General features: G+C 65.3%; 3 protein-coding genes across 4 annotated transcripts; 1 reads left to right on the forward strand and 2 right to left on the reverse strand.

Moving 5' to 3' along the window:
- Positions 1-828: 828 nt before the first annotated feature.
- Positions 829-2,752, reverse strand: TMEM249 (transmembrane protein 249). Its single transcript, XM_054590700.1, has 6 exons — positions 2,678-2,752; positions 1,950-2,106; positions 1,671-1,765; positions 1,388-1,583; positions 1,166-1,251; positions 829-1,017 (listed from the first exon to the last, which is right to left on the reverse strand). The coding sequence occupies exons 1-6, from the start codon at positions 2,750-2,752 to the stop codon at positions 829-831; spliced, it is 798 nt and encodes a 265-aa protein (XP_054446675.1).
- A 103-nt stretch (positions 2,753-2,855) lies between these two features.
- On the reverse strand, positions 2,856-5,732 carry FBXL6 (F-box and leucine rich repeat protein 6). The gene is made up of 9 exons (XM_054590701.1): positions 5,290-5,732; positions 4,881-5,039; positions 4,700-4,763; positions 4,290-4,421; positions 4,108-4,215; positions 3,910-4,023; positions 3,611-3,842; positions 3,265-3,511; positions 2,856-3,006 (listed from the first exon to the last, which is right to left on the reverse strand). The coding sequence occupies exons 1-9, from the start codon at positions 5,715-5,717 to the stop codon at positions 2,856-2,858; spliced, it is 1,635 nt and encodes a 544-aa protein (XP_054446676.1). The 5' UTR covers positions 5,718-5,732.
- A 79-nt stretch (positions 5,733-5,811) lies between these two features.
- Positions 5,812-9,149, forward strand: SLC52A2 (solute carrier family 52 member 2). 2 transcript variants are annotated; one of them, XM_054590653.1, is made up of 6 exons: positions 5,812-6,149; positions 6,497-6,723; positions 6,826-6,887; positions 7,332-7,699; positions 7,797-7,920; positions 8,022-9,149. In XM_054590653.1, exons 2-6 carry the CDS (start codon positions 6,594-6,596, stop codon positions 8,232-8,234), a joined length of 897 nt encoding a protein of 298 aa, XP_054446628.1. In that variant the 5' UTR covers positions 5,812-6,149; positions 6,497-6,593; the 3' UTR covers positions 8,235-9,149. The 2 variants fall into 2 exon arrangements, with proteins under 2 accessions (XP_054446628.1, XP_054446627.1); XM_054590652.1 differs by having other exon boundaries at positions 6,826-7,699.
- The last annotated feature ends 6,570 nt before the right edge of the window (positions 9,150-15,719 follow it).

The raw sequence follows: 15,719 nt of genomic DNA on the forward strand, positions 1-15,719 counted from the left end.
CGGGGGGGCCCACGTTTTCGCTTCGCGTGGGCCCTGCAGGTTACACAGCTGGTCCTGGGCCCAGGGACACTCGGCCGACACAGGTCGCCGGACCCCCCGACAGGCCCACGAGGGGGAGTGTGGCCAGGAGAGCCGGGCCCACCGTGCGCCAGGCCGGGCCTCCGACCGGTCCCCGTGGCGCTCCGCCCGCTCTGCTCCCACGCACGCCCAGCGCCCAGGGCGCAGGAACACCTGCCGGGGGAGGGAACGTGACTGGGGCTCCCGCAGACAGGAGGGGTCTCCCCAGGCCGGCCGGCAGCCCTGGCCTGGGGCTCTGCGCAGCAGCTGTGGGGTGGTCGAGCCCAGGGCACACCTCCAGACACAGGGCTTGGACCTGCGGCCGTGCCCCATCCCATTGCTGACTGGACCAGGCCTCAGCCCCCGATCCGGGCGGGACCCATCAGGTTCTGAGTCCAGGATTCTGCCCACTGGTCAGCCCTCGAGGCCAGGCGGGACCCGTTCAGTGCTGCTGTCCAGGGGGGCAGCGCGGCCTGTGCCTCTGAGGTTGGGTCCCGGCTGCTCCTCAGCCTTGTGCCCACGGCTACCTGCACCATTCAGCCCGGACGCCAGGGGTGCCCCCTACAGCAGCCCGGAGGCTCTGGGGAGGGCGCGCTGGGAGAAGGCCCTGGGGGGAGCCTCCCCACGCCCCCGGAGAAGAGACCGCTGGGACTAAGCGGCAGCTTTACTGACAGGCGGCGGGCGGGGTGGGGCGGTGCGGGCGCCAGGTACACTGGAGGGGAGGGAGCGTGTGTCCCGCTTGGAGGGAAGGGGTGCAGGGCCTCCGCAGCGTCACACGTCCAGGTTCATGTCCGACTGGCAGCTTTTGTCGCAGGCTCTGGTCTTGCGCTGCACGATACCCGGGCTGAAGGCGGCCCCCAGCGGCCAGTGGTGGACCACGTGCCGGTAGGACGTCGTCAGGCAGTCGAAGTAGTTAATGTTGAGCTTCCGGGCGATGTGGCGGCCCAGGAATTCCATTTGCTGGGCGAGCGCGTGGAGGTCAGCTCTCGCAGGGACCAGAGGGGCCCCGCCGCTGCCACCCCCTACTCCCGAGATGCCCCCTTCCCTCGTCAGACCACACCGCCAGGCTTGACGGTCAGCCCCGGGGCCGGGCCGGGGCCGGACCCACCTCGTAGCGCTCAGACACCTGCACCAGCACCAGCGGCTCCAGCTTGTGGCCGCACAGAACCAGTTGGAAGAAGCACCTGCCGTAAGCTAGTGAGGGGCAGGCAGCTCAGCCCGGGCCGGGGAGCGGGGCGGGGCTCGGCTCCGGGGGCGGGGCTCCGCGGGCCGGGGCGGCCCGCCCCTCCCCTTGCATACACCGCCCCCCGCCAGGCCGCCGGTGCGTCACCGTCGGAGCTGAGCGCCAGGCGCACGTAGACCAGGTGTATGGGGCCCTGAAACACGGTGTGGCCCTGGATGGAGAAGGTGTACATGCCGAGCTCGTGGTTCAGCACCAGGCGGCGCAGCGGCAGTGACGAGATCATGATCCACAGGCCAATGCCCACGCCATACGCGGGGAAGACCCACGTCTCCTGCTTCTGCACCTGTGGGCGCCGCGGGACCGTCTCAGCAGCGGCTCTTGCCTCCCGGGGGGGCGGCGGGGGAGGGGAGGCCGGCCCAGGAGCTCAGACCTTGCTCACCAGGCCGAAGCCCACGAGGACGAGGCAGACGACAAAGAGCAGCGTCCCCTTCCACAGAGTGTCCAGGTAGTACTCCATCACGAAGACTGCGGGTGGCGCGGCCGGGGCGCGTGAGGACAGGCAGCCCCTGCTCTTCGCGGGGGCGTCGGCGCCGGGGCTCAGCAGCAACCCCCCGGCACGGGCCCTGGTCCCCGCCCCGCCCAGTCCCCGCCCCCTCCCCGCCCCTGCCCCCGCCCCCGCCCCCGCCCGGCCCCGCCCGGCCGCGCGCACTGTTGGGCTGCTTCTCTGTGAACGGGTAGAAGCTGTTGCTCTTGAGGCGCCTGGCCAGGTGGCGCTCATTGCAGGAGAGTCCCAGGTTCCAGAGCTGGAAACGCTTGGCGTGGGAAGTCGTGCAAAGGCGGTGAAACCAGCCTTTGGGGGCCTGGGCCTGGTCAGGCACAGGCGGTCAGCCGGGCGGCTGGCTCGTCGGCCGCCACCCACTGCCCACAGCTGCGCTCGTACCTGGAAGAAAGTTCCCAGGGCTGCGGTCCAGGAAGGAGCTGGAGCTCCCAGGCGACAGGCAGGGCAGGGAAGCGGAGCGACACCCGGTGGCTGTCCAGGCTGGGCGGCAGCTCGGGTTCTAGAAGCCTGAGGTGGTGCGTTCTAGAAGGGTCCGTACTGTTGGTTACCCCTTCCCAGGAGAGTCCCCTGGCTGGGTCACTCCAGTGGGCAAACACTTCCCTGCTGGCCCCACCGCACCCATGGGAGGCCCCCTGTACAGCCTGGTTCAAATCCTCAACTGAAGGATGGGGCGGTGGGACACCCCAGTCCTCAGACACACGGAAACCTGTAGGCAGGCACCCCTCCCAAAACCCCCAGCAGAGCAGGGCCTCGCCCCTCCGACGCCACGCCGGCCCAGGCCAGGGCCTCGCGGTCAGCTCCACTGAGGCGCTCCGGGGCAGGGGCACACACGCGCTTAGTCCGGGACTCCAGCCCAGCAGTGAGTCCTGGGGGCTCACCCCCGCCAAAAGAGACCACAGCCTCCAGGCCAGCTCTAGCTCCCAGTGGTTCCCTCCCTCGGGTGGAGGCCCCATCCCCTCACTCCAACCCCAAGGACCACACAGAGTTCTTAAAAATGTTTATTGTAACAAAATGTTCCAACATCCAAAACTGGGAAAGGCTGGAAGGCCAGGCTGCCTAGCGGGGGGAGGGGGGGCTGGTGAGCAGCTGCTCCAGGCACCACTGGACGTCCTCGGGGCCCCGGTAGGCCCGCTTCAGGCCCCGGGGAAGGCAGCGGCAGGACTCCAGGTTGAGGCGCAGCAGGCCCGGGCAGCTGCTGATCACGGAGCTGTGGGGCGGGGTGGGCCACGGGAGATGAGCCACCGGGCGCCTGCCCAGCCGGGGAGCCCCCTGCCCGTGTGCCACAGCTGCTCTGCCACCCAAGCCACTGAGGCCCCGTTCCAGTCCCCTCGGCATCCCCAGGGCTGACCCCAAGCAGAGGCTTGGCCTGTATGCGCTCCCCTTCTGGACCCCTGGAGCTGGCAAGCCAGGCCGGATGGGAGGCATGCCACACTGGCTCAGCGGGCCCGGGGGTGGGGGTGCTGACCTGACCGTGCTTGGTGTGACCCGCGTGCCCCTGAGGTTGAGGGAGCAGAGGGCTGGCTGCGAGCCCCCAGGGGCGCCCGAGAAGGCAGCGAGGGCCTGCTCCAAGTCCTTCTCGCCAAAGCCCTGGCCGCTCAAGTCCAGTTCCCGCAGCGTGCGGGCCCACTTCTGGGTCAGCAGGGGGCTGCCCTCCTTGGCTAGAGTCGGCCGGTCTGACGTGCCGTACAGGCCCAGATGCAGCTGCTCCAGCTCTGGTGAGGAGAGGAGTGGGGTGAACTGTGGGGTGGGCAAGGGCCCCCGCATCACGCCTGCCTGCCCGCCCGCCCGCCCCGCCCCGGGGGGCAGCTGACCCTGACACGGCAGGTCATGCAGGCCAGCGGGTGTGACTCGGGCACAGCCCCGGAGGTCCAGAAGGCGCAGGCCAGGGGAGCCGTGGAGCAGGCGTCCCAAGGCCTCGTTGCTCACAAAGTTGCAGGCGGAACCGGCGAGGCAGAGCTCCTCGAGGCTGGGGAAGCCCGGGCCGGGGGCCGCCGCCCGCCCAGAAGGCTTGGGCAGCCACACCAGGTTCAGCAGCCGCAGCACCTGGGAGCAAGGGCCAGGCTGCAGGTGGGGAGGGCACGACGGGTGGAAGAAGTGGGGCGCCAGGTACCTGCAGCTCGGGGCAGCCTCTCTGCAGGGCCTCCACTGGCAGCTGGAGCGGGGTGCTGTTCCGGTGGATGCCCGCGCTCACCTCCAGGAGCTGGAGCTGGGGGCAGCAGCCGCTCTGCAGAGGCGGGGGTGCGGAGGGTCCGTGGCCTGGCCGTCCCTGCGTCAGCACCCGCTCTGCTCCTGCCTGTCACCAACCTACCAGCAGTGCGGCCAAGATGGCTGTTGTCTGGGAGCTGTAGGTCAGCCACAGCTTGCGCATTCGGGGCCCGACCTCCTCCAAGAAGCTCACCACAGCCGTGGACTCCACCTAGGGACCCAGCACAGGGTTACCCGTCACCTCAGCTTGGGCTTCTCCGGGGCTCCGGGGGGCGCCGGGCTCACCGTGGAATGCTGTACGTCCAGGCTGTGGAGCTGGGGGCAGGCTCTGGCCAGCATGACCAGCGTGTTCGGGGTCACACCGTGGCAGTCGGAAAGCTTGAGGAAGGTGAGCCGAGGACAGGACTCGCTTACAAGCTGCAGGAGACAAAGACCCAGCAGAAGTGGAGGAGGGCAGGTGATGGTCGACAAGGAAAGAAACCGGGGGCCGGCGCCCCTCTGGCTGCCTCTGCTACGGCCTCCGTTCTGCCCATGCCATGCCGACCTGGGGCTCCTGCGTCCGCGTCTCCCTGGTGGAGGAGACAACAGAGAAGGAGAACCCGGCGGGTATGCCCATGCGGTAGCACCGGGGCCTGTGAAAACAATGGCGACGCCAGAGTGTTACAGCTCACGTGCGGGGAAGCCGCGCGACTCACCTTCAGCACAGCATGTACCTGGGACTTCCAGTGGATGAGGGTCAGCCTCTGGAGCTGCGAGAACCTGGGGGCACAGCAGAGGCAACACTGGTCAGCGTTCCCACGCTGTCTCTCCATCGGGGTCCTCCCCACCCGTCCCCTTGGCGCAGGAAGGGGCGAAAGAAAAGAGGCGGTGCCTCACCGATTGGGCATAAACCACTCCAGGGAAGTGAGGAGCTTCTTCTCAGCCTTGGCCCCATCTTTGGTGGGGCGGCCAGCCAGTGGCGGCGACAGGGTGACCGTGCGCCAGAGAGCAGGCTGGGAGGCGGCCTCGTGCCAGCGGCGGCACACGCGCGCAGCCCTGAAAGAAAAGCTGCTCTGAAGGGCAGGGCCTTCTGTCATCGACGCCACGCCACTGGCTGCCGGCCGGCCGCAACTCTGACATCGCTGCAGACATGTCAGCTCAAAGTCGGGCGCCCGGGGCTCCAAATGGAGCCCCGGAGAGACTGCCTCTCTGCCAGGCGTGTGTACACGCCCTCCGCCTCTGCCTCGCGCTGGGTTGCAACAGGTCAGCCTGAGCCAGGCCGCTGCGCTCGATGGAGCCGGGGTACCTGCCAAGGAAGGGCATGGGCCCATCGGTCGCCACCAGCAACCCGAAAATCTGCAGCAGGATTTCCAAAGGGATGCGGTCGCCCCAGCCCGGGTCGGGCCCTTGCTGCGGCGTGGATGCGGGCGCGGGCGCGGGCGCGGGAGCAGGTGCGGATCTGGGCCTGGCCTTGGCCGCCGTGGCACGGGACCCGGGGGGCCGCAGCCGCTGAGTGCGGCGGGCGGCGCGCCTGTGCGCGCGGACGCGGGCGGGCCCCAAGCCGGGCAGCACCAGCAGCATGCTGTCCGACTGCAGCAGGTGATACCCGGAGCCGCTCGGCGCCAGCCGATCCCACCACCAGTCCTCGGCCGAGCGGGCCTGCGCCCCAGCCGGCGGTGCGCCCCGGACTCGGCGCCGGGGCCGCCGCGGCCGCCGGGCCGCGCCGGGAGCCATAACCGCCGGTCGCGCTCCACCGCCTGACCCAGCGGAGCGGAAGGGGCGGGGCTGCCCCTTCCCCACAGACTCACCGCTTCCGGCGCGGGACTTCCGGCAGAGGGCGGGCTGTCCGACCCTGGAATTTCGCGTGTCTCAGCCGGCGAGTAAGAGTCCCTCCTCTGTCCCCGCCGCATTCCTCGGCCCCACCAGCTCTGGGCTGGAGCCACGATCCCGGGCCGGAGGCGGCGCCCTCGCCGCGTGGCGGGAAGACCGGCCGCTGGATCGGGGAGCGCTCGGGCTCTGTACCCCGAGGCACGGGGACCCTGGCGCCCTGGGCTGCCCTCCACCGCCCACCTAACGCAGCGTGGGCAGTTCTCGCTTTGGCCACACCCTGTCAGAGCCCCACGGGGCTCCTGCCTCCTGGATCTCACCAAAGCTCCGGACTCACAGGTGGGCGCAGAAAACGCAGAGGCGCGCGCGTGGCGCCTTACACGCGCCCCTGACACGGGGTCCTTGTCCCTGTGTTTGTTGGGGTGAGGCCGCTGGTAGCCTGGGCAGCCCCGAAGTCAGTTCCCTCGTTCTCATCCTTCCTTGGGGCGCGCCGTGGCAGTTTGGGTCTGGTTTTGTGTTTCTCCACTTTGCTGTGTCGTGGTCCTGACACCGGAGACCGGTACTGCGTTGTCCTGGTGTTGGCCCCTCCTCCTCTCCACCCCCGTCCTTCCCGGGTCCTGGCTGTCTGGCATTCTGACTCCTGTGTCCCTTCCTTACGCTTCCGCTTGTGTGTTTGTTCCCCTCAGGCTAGAAACGGCCTTCAGTTCCCAGAAGAGTGGAGGCGCCTCCTTTGGACCTACGTGGGGGGACCCAGCCCTGTCCTGGGGGCCCAGCCGTGGCTGAATGGCAGCACCCCCACTGGGCCATCTGGTGTTGACCCACCTGTTGGTAGCCCTCTTTGGCATCGGCTCCTGGGCTGCCATTAACGGGATCTGGGTGGAGCTGCCAGTGGTGGTAAAAGACCTTCCTGAGGGTGAGTGAGAGTGGGCCAGCCAGCGCCCCCAGCTCTGCCCCGGGGCTGGGCTCCCGTGGCCTAGTCCCTTGGCCTCTGATGTGGCCTCCCCCTGCTCTGCAGGTTGGAGCCTCCCCTCCTACCTCTGTGTGCTCGTGGCGCTGGGGAACCTGGGACTGCTGTTGGTGAGCCTGTGGAGACGGCTGGCCCCGGGCAAGGGCGAGCAGGCCCCCATCCAGGTGGTGCAGGCGCTGAGTGTGGCAGGCACAGTGCTGCTTGCCCCGCTGTGGCAGCACGTGGCGCCAGTGGCCGGGCAGGACCACTCCGTGGCCTTCCTGACACTGGCCTCGGTGCTCGCGCTGGCCTGCTGTGCCTCGAACGTCACTTTCCTGCCCTTCCTGAGCCACCTGCCGCCGCCCTTCCTGAGGTCCTTCTTTCTGGGCCAGGGCCTGAGCGCCCTGCTGCCCTGCGTGCTGGCCCTCGCACAGGGCGTGGGCCGCCTCCAGTGCCCGCCAGCCCCCACCAACGGCACCCCGGGGCCTCCCCACAACTTCCCGGAGCGCTTTCCCGCCAGCACCTTCTTCGGGATACTCGCCGCCCTCCTGGTCACTTCGGCCGCTGCCTTCCAGGGTCTCCTGCTGCTGTTGCCGTTGCCTCCGTCTGTGCCCGCAGAGGGTGCGGGGCTGGGCCTGCGGGTGAGAGCCCCTGGCGTGGAGCAGGAGGATGAGGAGGAGGCCTCACCGCTGCAGGAGCCACCTTCCCAGGCGGCCGGCACCACCCCCGGCCCGGACCCGGAGGCCCGGGGGCTGCTGTCCGCCCGCAGCGCCTGCCTGCTGGGCCTGCTGGCCGTCACCAACGCGCTGACCAATGGCGTGTTGCCTGCGGTGCAGAGCTTCTCCTGCCTGCCCTACGGGCGCCTGGCCTACCACCTGGCCGCGGTCCTGGGCAGTGCCGCCAACCCCCTTGCCTGCTTCCTGGCCATGGGCGTGCTCTGCAGGTGCACAGAGGGCCTGAAGCCCCGCGGGCTGGAACTGAGGGAGGGGGGCCCGGCCCCAGGACAGCCGGCCCTGAGTTTTTTTGCTTTCCCCTGGCAGGTCTCTGGCAGGGCTGGGCAGTCTCTCTGTTCTGGGCATGCTCTTCGGGGCCTACCTGATGGCGCTGGCGGTCCTGAGCCCCTGTCCACCCCTCGTGGGCACTGCTGCGGGGACGGTCCTTGTGGTGAGCACACTGGGGACACCGAAGCAAACAGGGTGGGTGGGGCGCTTGCCTCAGAGCCAGGACACTGCGTGCTCAGCCTGCTGCTGTGTCTCTGCCTCCAGGTGCTGTCGTGGGTGCTGTGCCTGGGGCTGTTCTCATACGTGAAGGTGGCCGCCAGCTCCTTGCTGCATGGGGGGGGCCAGCCGGCCCTGCTGGCCGCTGGCGTGGCCATCCAGGTGGGCTCCCTGCTTGGTGCTGTCGCTATGTTCCCTCCCACCAGCATCTACCACGTGTTCCGCAGCGGGAAGGACTGTGTGGACCTCTGTGGACCCTAAACCTGGGCACGTGGGGACCTCGCTCCGCCCCACCTGTCCTCGGCCGGGTTACCCCCTGCCCGGGGCGGGCCTCCCCATGCAGTGGCCCGAGCGCGGGCCCCAACACACTCTACAGGAGGCCCTGGCTCTTCCGGCCCAAACCGGGTCCCACTGGGGCCGTGCACAGGCCTGGCCCGCCGCCCCGTGTGGGGTTTGCGCAGTAAAGCACGTTCGTCCCTGGCGTCCCTCTTCCTGTGCAGATGGAGTTCCCCTGAGTCCAGTGAGGCGCTGGCTGCTCTGCAGGAGCCCGCCGCCCCCCACTGTTCCCACGGTTCCTGGGGTTATGGCCTGGTCCCAGGACTCCTGCCCCCCACAACCATTTTTACTTGGACTTGCCCCTGCCCCCTGAGAGCGGCCTAGAGGGAGGGCCAGGGACCCTCAGAGGCTCGGGTGGTCAGAGGCAGCGCGGTGTCCACCCAGTGTCAGCCCTCCCGGATCTGCAGCTGAGCGGCGAGGCCCCCGAGCTGGGCCACCGCCCCACAGGCAGCTCCAGGCTGCAGGCGGGGGGGTTGGGGGGTGGGCTGAGCCGGCCAGGGCACCCCACACCCCCAGCCGTGGGACCCGCGTGGTCCGCTCCCTGGCCGTTTTCTGCCCTGGGGGTTTTCCGCCGGGGCTTTGTGGCGAGGTCCAGGCACAGTGAGCGCGGCTTAGACTGTGCGTGAGGTTCCAGCGTCACAGGACCTTTCTTCTCAAAAGCGTGGACCCCTTCCCTGAGCTACCAGCCTCCAGTTTCTGGCTCTTTCCACAATCAGAGGCCCCAAGCCCTTTATTCTGTCATCAGCTACCTCCCTCCTGAGGCCATGCCACCCTGGGGCGGGTGTGCGTGGGGCCTCGGGTTCCTGCATCAGTCACACCTGCCCTGGGCTGGGCGGTTCCCCAGCAGGGGCTGCGAGGAGCACCTGAGCTGGGCCGCAGGGGGCGGGGGCGGGGGGCGGGGGGGCCCCACCATGGCGGGGAGCCCCTGGCACCTCGAGGAGCAGCAAGCGGGTGCCAAGCGGGTGCCGGGGGACGTGGCCACTGTCCCTGACTTCCTTGTGCGTGGGCCTCTGAGGGCGTCTTCCTCCCTGTCGTTCCTCTCAGCCCCGCCTGCCTTGGCAGGACCAGCCGAACATGAGGGAGCCCCTGAGGGCGGGAAGGGCCTGCACATGTTGACCGCCAGGGCCTCCGCTCGGTGCCGGCAAACATCGGGTGGGGTGCGGGGTGCAGCCCTGGCCTCCTGGGGCAGGGGCCGGGGCTGGGGCAGCTTCGGCCGTTGGCGGTGGGGGCTTTGGTGGTGCTGAGTGAAGCTTCAGAGGGAGGAGGACAAGAGGCAGGGTGGCTGGCGTGGCTGTGCCCTCCCACACGTCCTCATCAGCACCGCTCCCCCCGGGCAGCCTGGGGCTGAAAGCGGGGTTTGAGGAAGCCGCTGCCCTTTGAAGTCTGCAGTGTCTTCCGGTCAGTGGGTCGGTGCCCCACAGGGAACAAGGCAGGGGCTGAAATACCCCAGGCAGGAAGGCGCCACCGGCACGCCCTTCCCTCTCCTGGCCAGGGAGGAAGGGCAGCCCACCACGCCAGGCCCCTCAGAGCTGGGCCTTGCCCCAAGGGCCTGTGGGGTACTCAGACCTCCAGTCGGACAGTGGGTGGCAGCCGCTCTCCCACTCTGCCCTAAGAGCCTCTCAGGCCTGGGGCTGGGGCGCTTGAAGGAGACCCTGGAGGGAGGCCATGGCCCAGGCAGGACCTGAGGCCCCCCGCTGTCCCCAGGGGGCAGGCCCAGGCAGCCTCCGTTCCCAGGTGTGACCGCCTGGGCTGCAACGGCAGGGAGCCCAGGACCTGGCTTCGGGCAAAGGCCGGCGGGTGGGGTCGGCACCTGCCCAGGCCAGGCTGCTCAGCCCACAGAGCCCCCAACGGGTGTGGGTTCCGGGGCGGCTGTAGCTGTGATAGCGCCTGGGCGGCAGGGTGGCCGAGGCCCCTCCCTTGCATCTGCCCAGGGGCTGCTGCCTGACCTGGGGACGCGGCACCACGGTCCCTGCCACAGAATTCAGAGGGGCCTCCCGGTCTCGCTTTGAAGAACGGGAGTGTGGGGGCAGCTGGGAGCCCAGCCAGGGGAAGGGCACGGAGCCGGCTGCCTGCCCTCGCGCACCCGCCCCCAGCACGCCTGCCGCCTGGGGCCACTTGGGCCACCTCCAGCCCAGACACTGGCTTGAGCCGTGTGGGGTGCAGGGCTCCGCTCTGTCTTTCCTTCTTTCCTTGCCCGGGGGAGAGTCTGTCCTCGTGGTGACTACCCATCACGTTCCCTGGGAGCCCCCCCTCTCCTAGGTGCCCACCTCCAGCTCCCCGGGGGGGGGGGCGCGTCCCTGACCTGCTCTCCACCTGCAAGGGAGAGCTCCCTGGGCCTCTGACCCAGCCAGGCCAAGCGGGGGGCGACGCAGGTGGGACCTTTCTCCACTGCACCCCTCAGGCCAGGACCTTGGTGAGCTCTCCAGGGGCGTCCAGGGGAAGCTCTGCGGTTTGATGAAAGACACGCTGCAAATTGACCTCGAAACTCTGAGCCCTTTGTGCGGGCAGTGGAAACGAGGCTCACTGAGCAAGTGGACTGAAGGGGTCCCCTGGCTGGCCACCCCGCGGTGGTCCCTGCGGAAGATCGTTCTGTGGGCGCCCCTTCTCAGAAGGCTGCAGCCACCAAGGGAGGGGTGCCCAGTCTAAATGCAAGTCCCCGGACAGGCCACCGGCTGGTCACCCCCGCGGCAGCCTTGGTTCAGACGCCTGCGAGGCATTGAGAACGGAGTCTGAGTGTCTCTGCCGAGTCTGGTTAAGGGTTCTTTCCGCTGCGTCTGAAACTGACCGTCCCGCCTGCCTGAGACGCCCGCTGGCTGAGTGAGCGCATCCCCACCGGCCTCCCATCTACCCCAAATGAGGTTTCCCTTCCTGGATCTCCGTGGGCAGGAACGACTGTGCCCGTCTCTCTGCGTCTGTGTGCCCGCAGGCTCCCCTTTGCCTCCCAGCGGAAGGGCCGAGTTGGGCGGCCACGCTTGCTGAACGTTTCAAAACCGCTTCTCCGAAGCGGCTGCACAATCGCGCCCGCGCAGAGGGCTCTAGTTTCTCCCTGGAGGGCCTTGGGGAGCGGGGGTTTCCCCGGGGGCTTGTCCTTCCCCCTGGGGAGATGTCAGGGGCCCGCTTCATCAGGTTGGTTTGTGGGTGGTTGCTGTGAGGGGCGCCACCAGGAGCGGCGCTCGGCTTCCCGAGGTCGGGGCTGTGCTGTGCAGCGGCATGAGTGCCAGCGGCTCACACACACATCACAGGCTCCCCAGGCAGTCCCTGGAGGTTTGCCGGGCCCCCCCCCAAACGCGTGTGGTCCTTCTATTGAGCCGTCCTCCGTCCGCCCAGGCCCTGCCGGCTCTTTGCCTGCCGCCCCGGCAACAGGACGGCAGGTTACCCGCCACAGTGTCAGGCGTCAAGTGTGGGCGCAGCCCCTCCTGACCTCTCTCGCTTCCATCTAAGCGTCGTCTAGGTCAGCGTTTTCGACCAGCCGCACGTGACTGCCCCCTGCAGTTCTGTAAAAGTAGAGACGTCTCTCTGGCCTCCGCTCCCGACTCAACCAGTCGCCTTACTGAAACTCTTGGTAGATTCTTAGATTTGATGTGTATGATGCCTTAGGATTATTTTATATCGCATGTTGCCATTTTTCAACAAAAGTCCCCATAATTTTTATTGAATGTATAAATTATTCACCCGTATTTATAAATCAGATGTAACATTCACTGTTGCGTCTTACATTTAAAAATGTTGGGTGGTGTCCAGTCCGGTGTGGCTAGGTTGGTTGGGGGCAGAGCGTCGTCCTGCAAAGCTCCAAGTTGCTGGTTTGATTCCCAGTCAGGGTGCACGGCCAGGCTGCAGGTTCAGTCCCTGGGTTGGGGCGCATGAGGGAAAGCAGCTGATCAATGTTTCTTTTGGCCCCACCCCGCGCTTCCTCTCTCTAAAAGCAATGGGGGAAAAAAGTCCTTGGAAGAGGATAAATTAAATTAAATAACCCTGGCTGGTGGGGCTCAGTGGATTGAGCACCAGCCTGTGAACCAAAAAGTCTGCGGTTCGATTCCCAGTCGGGGCACACGCCGGGGTTGCAGGCCAGGTCTCCAGCAGGGGGCGTGCAGGAGTCAAGCACACACTGATGTGTCCCCGAATTTGCCCAAATCAGAGTGCTGGCCCAGAGAAGTTTGTAGGTTTGATCCCCTCTCCCTCTCTTTCTCCTTCCCTTCCCCTCTCTCTAAAGGTAAATAAATAAAGCCTTAAAACAAAAGGTCGGGTAACAAACTAACCACCCACGGAATCTCTGTCACCTTCTGTTTTGCCTGAGGCCCCGCAGTCGCAAGCCCTTGGGAGACAGAGCCTCACACAAGGGTGGAAACTGGTCTTTTGGACTCTGACCCCTCGGAGAAGGGACTTTGGGCTCGTCTTGTGCTGGCGTTGCTCGGACAGGGGACCGAGTCAGCATTTCCAGGCTCTCTGCTTGACGGCCCCCCCAAGCCCAGCGGCCAAGGAGTTGGTGACGGGGCACAGGAGCCGCGAGGGGCAAGTTGCCCTGGTCATTTGCCTGAAGAACTGTCAGCGTTGTTTACTTCTCTGTGCCCTGGGTGCACGAAACAGTGAGCAGCAGGAGGCCCTTCCCTTACTCCTCGAGCTGCCGCGGAGTCTGTGGCTGAGTCCTGAACCGGGACACGGTGGGGAGGGGCTGTGGGCGGGGCTCTCCCGGCCTGTGGGCGGGGCTCTGGGGCAGGGGGTTTGCGAGGCCGCTGGGGGCCTGCCCGCCATCCTGGGTTGACACGGGCTGGGTGGCAATCCTTTCTCTTCCCCAAATATATTATTTTTGGGGAGGGAATATCTAATTGATTCTGTTTTACTCTCAACATGTAACCCATACCAATTTACTAGACTCTTTGTAAACGGAAATGCCACCTTTTTAAGCGACAGCGGATTCTCACCGAATCACCTCCTGACCCCGCTTATCAGACCCTTCTGAGCGTCCTTACTTTTCCCGACAATAGAGCCATTTCTGTGGGTTCGGTAAGAGTCTGCCGTTCTTTCGACCGAGGCGCGCCCAGAAGCCGGTTAGGGCCCCTGCGTGTGGGCTGTCGTGCTGCTGGAGGCCGCTCGTGGCTCCGGTGTGATGGGCCTCTCTGACGGACTCGGGCCGGCTTACGGCAACAGCGCCCCAAAACCCTGGGGTTTTGTGGACTCTGGGCCCCGCAGGTGATCAGGAAGCTCACTTCCTACTGGGCCCACGAACGTAGAAATTCGCCCAAATCATAGGAAGTATGTTTCTCACCTCGGGAAAACAAGGAATAGAGGTTTTTGAAAGTCAGTCTGAGGTTTCTTTCGAAAACTCCTGGGAAGCAAATTTAAGGTGGTCTATGTGGCCGGGGGGCACGGGGAGCCCCTCGGCCGCGGGGGTTATGAGCGGCCTCATTCGATGGCCCAGCGTGACTGTTATTTGAAATCTCCTTTTTTAATCGAAGGGTAGCTCAGTTGGGTAGAGTGTTGTCCGATATGCTAAGGTTGCAGGTTTGATCTCCTCTCCGGTCAGGGCACATACAAGATGATGACAATTTTAAACTTTGAAGTAAACAAAATCCATTACCGATACTTCCAATGGAAAGGCTCACATTGCCTGGGTCCACCTGTCCGGAGCTGCTTTACAGCTCAGCTCTGGATGCTGCAGGGGACCAGCAGCAATGCACGCCCTTCCATTTTATAGGCCTGCACATCAATGAGGTCCAGTGGAGACACAATTGTTTTTCTTGCCTGTGGACCAAGCAAACCTCCATCTCTCTCTTTTTTATTTTTATAGATTTTATTTATTAAATTTTAAACAGAGGGGAAGGGAGGGACAAAGAGAGGGAGAAAAACATCAATGTGTAGTTGCCTCTCGCATGCCCCCTACTGGGGGCCTGGCCTGCAACCCAGGCATGTGCTCTGACTCAAACCAGTGACCCCTCGGTTCCGAGGCCGGCACTCAGTCCACTGAGCCACACCAGCCAGGGCAGCAAACCTCCATCATTTTAAAATTCATTGCAATCTTCCTTTATTCCATATAAATCTGAGGTTTTGAACTTCTCTTTTGAACTTGTAACCACATTCCTGGTTCTCTCATTAGTTAATGGCTTAAATAAGCCTTTGACACACTGTATGACTTTTTGAGTTGCTGCTGGAACAAATTACCACAAACTTGGTGGCTTACAGTGTCCAAAGTTTATTCTTCCACAGTGCTGGAGGCCAGAGTCTGAACCCCAAGTGCTGGCATGGCTCGTCCCTCCTGGCGCTCGCAGTGGGCGGCAGCGTTCCAGGCCCCGCCCCAGCCTCCGGTGGCTGCCCGCGATTCTCGCTGCGCCTCGGCTTGTGGCTGCATCACTCCCGCCTCTCTCTCTGTCTTCACAGGAACTTCCCCTGTGTCTCAGACCTCCTTCTCTTCATCCTTGTCCTTGTCCTTCGAAGGGCGCCCGCCGTTGGATTTAGGGCCTATCTTCATCCAGGATGATCTCATCTAGAGACCCTTAGTTACAGCTGTACAACCCTATTTCCAAATAAAATCACAGGACAAACAAGCTGGAGCCTACTGCTTGGATATATCTTTGGGGATGGGACACGTTGCTCATTTTATATCTGTGTGAGTCATGTTTCTTAATACACTCCTCCTCTTGTTTTTTTCTTTAACAGCAGTTTAGGGGACTCAAGGGCTTGGGAACACCGAGAGGCTGGGAGATTCTGAAGGTGGGTTTGGGCGCCGGGGGCTGACAGGGGACAGAAGTCTGGGGTTTGAGTGGACTGGGAGCGGTGGTCACTGCAGGGATGGTCTTCTGGCCGCCCCTGGGGCCCAGCATCCCCATGTGGAGGAACTGGCTCCACACAGCTCCATCAGGGGCGGGAGACCCCCATGCTGTCCTGGGGCCTGGGCCCTGTCCTGGACAGGGAGCCCCACTGCTTGGGATGGGAGCCAGGCCAGTACTTCTGTCCTTTGATGTAGAAATAGGATGGAGTTCATTCTTTTGTTCGGCTGGGGTGGGAAACTGCTGTCCCTTGTTTCCCAGGAGTGGACAGGACAGCCCAGCCCTCCTCCGGCTGCCCGCTCCCAGCCTCAGGGCCGCCCATGGCCCAGGCGTTCAGCCATGTTTGTGTCCCGCACAGCCAGGCTCGCGCCTTGGTGTTGCCACCTCTCAGATGCCCGGGAGGCACTTCTGGAGTGGCCTGGCCTATTTCCTGGGCCTGTTTCATAAACAGAAGGGGTCAGGTAGGGAAGCCGACCATGTGCAACTGGGAACGTCGGCCTGGGCACCGGGACACAGGTGAAGACGAGATGCCAAGGTAGCCAAAGCACATCGGGGACGGCTGCCTGGACGCAGCCTGGAGGCGGAGGGAGCTAGGCGGTGCTGTGGACGACAGCAGAAGAGGGTGTTGCGTGTTGTGGGGCGGAGGCCC

The sequence above is a fragment of the Pteronotus mesoamericanus genome, unplaced genomic scaffold, assembly GCF_021234165.1.
Source record: "Pteronotus mesoamericanus isolate MK-2021 breed Mesoamerican mustached bat unplaced genomic scaffold, CSHL_Meso_final scaffold_174, whole genome shotgun sequence".
Lineage (NCBI taxonomy): Eukaryota > Metazoa > Chordata > Mammalia > Chiroptera > Mormoopidae > Pteronotus > Pteronotus mesoamericanus.

What these genes read in the sequence shown, in the direction of transcription:
- TMEM249 (XM_054590700.1), bottom strand. Translation starts at nt 2,752, where the DNA reads ATGGGGCCTCCACCCGAGGGAGGGAACCACTGGGAGCTAGAGCTGGCC. An exon ending in TGTGGTCTCTTTTGGCGGGG is followed by an intron (nt 2,107 to 2,677) that starts GTGAGCCCCCAG and finishes GTGCCTGACCAG; the next exon opens with GCCCAGGCCCCCAAAGGCTG. An exon ending in CACAGAGAAGCAGCCCAACA is followed by an intron (nt 1,766 to 1,949) that starts GTGCGCGCGGCC and finishes CGCCACCCGCAG; the next exon opens with TCTTCGTGATGGAGTACTAC.
- SLC52A2 (XM_054590652.1), top strand. Translation starts at nt 6,594, where the DNA reads ATGGCAGCACCCCCACTGGGCCATCTGGTGTTGACCCACCTGTTGGTA. An exon ending in GCCATGGGCGTGCTCTGCAG is followed by an intron (nt 7,700 to 7,796) that starts GTGCACAGAGGG and finishes TTCCCCTGGCAG; the next exon opens with GTCTCTGGCAGGGCTGGGCA. An exon ending in CTGCGGGGACGGTCCTTGTG is followed by an intron (nt 7,921 to 8,021) that starts GTGAGCACACTG and finishes CTCTGCCTCCAG; the next exon opens with GTGCTGTCGTGGGTGCTGTG.
- FBXL6 (XM_054590701.1), bottom strand. Translation starts at nt 5,717, where the DNA reads ATGGCTCCCGGCGCGGCCCGGCGGCCGCGGCGGCCCCGGCGCCGAGTC. An exon ending in CCCATGCCCTTCCTTGGCAG is followed by an intron (nt 5,040 to 5,289) that starts GTACCCCGGCTC and finishes CTTTTCTTTCAG; the next exon opens with GGCTGCGCGCGTGTGCCGCC. An exon ending in AGGTACATGCTGTGCTGAAG is followed by an intron (nt 4,422 to 4,699) that starts GTGAGTCGCGCG and finishes TGTCTCCTGCAG; the next exon opens with CTTGTAAGCGAGTCCTGTCC.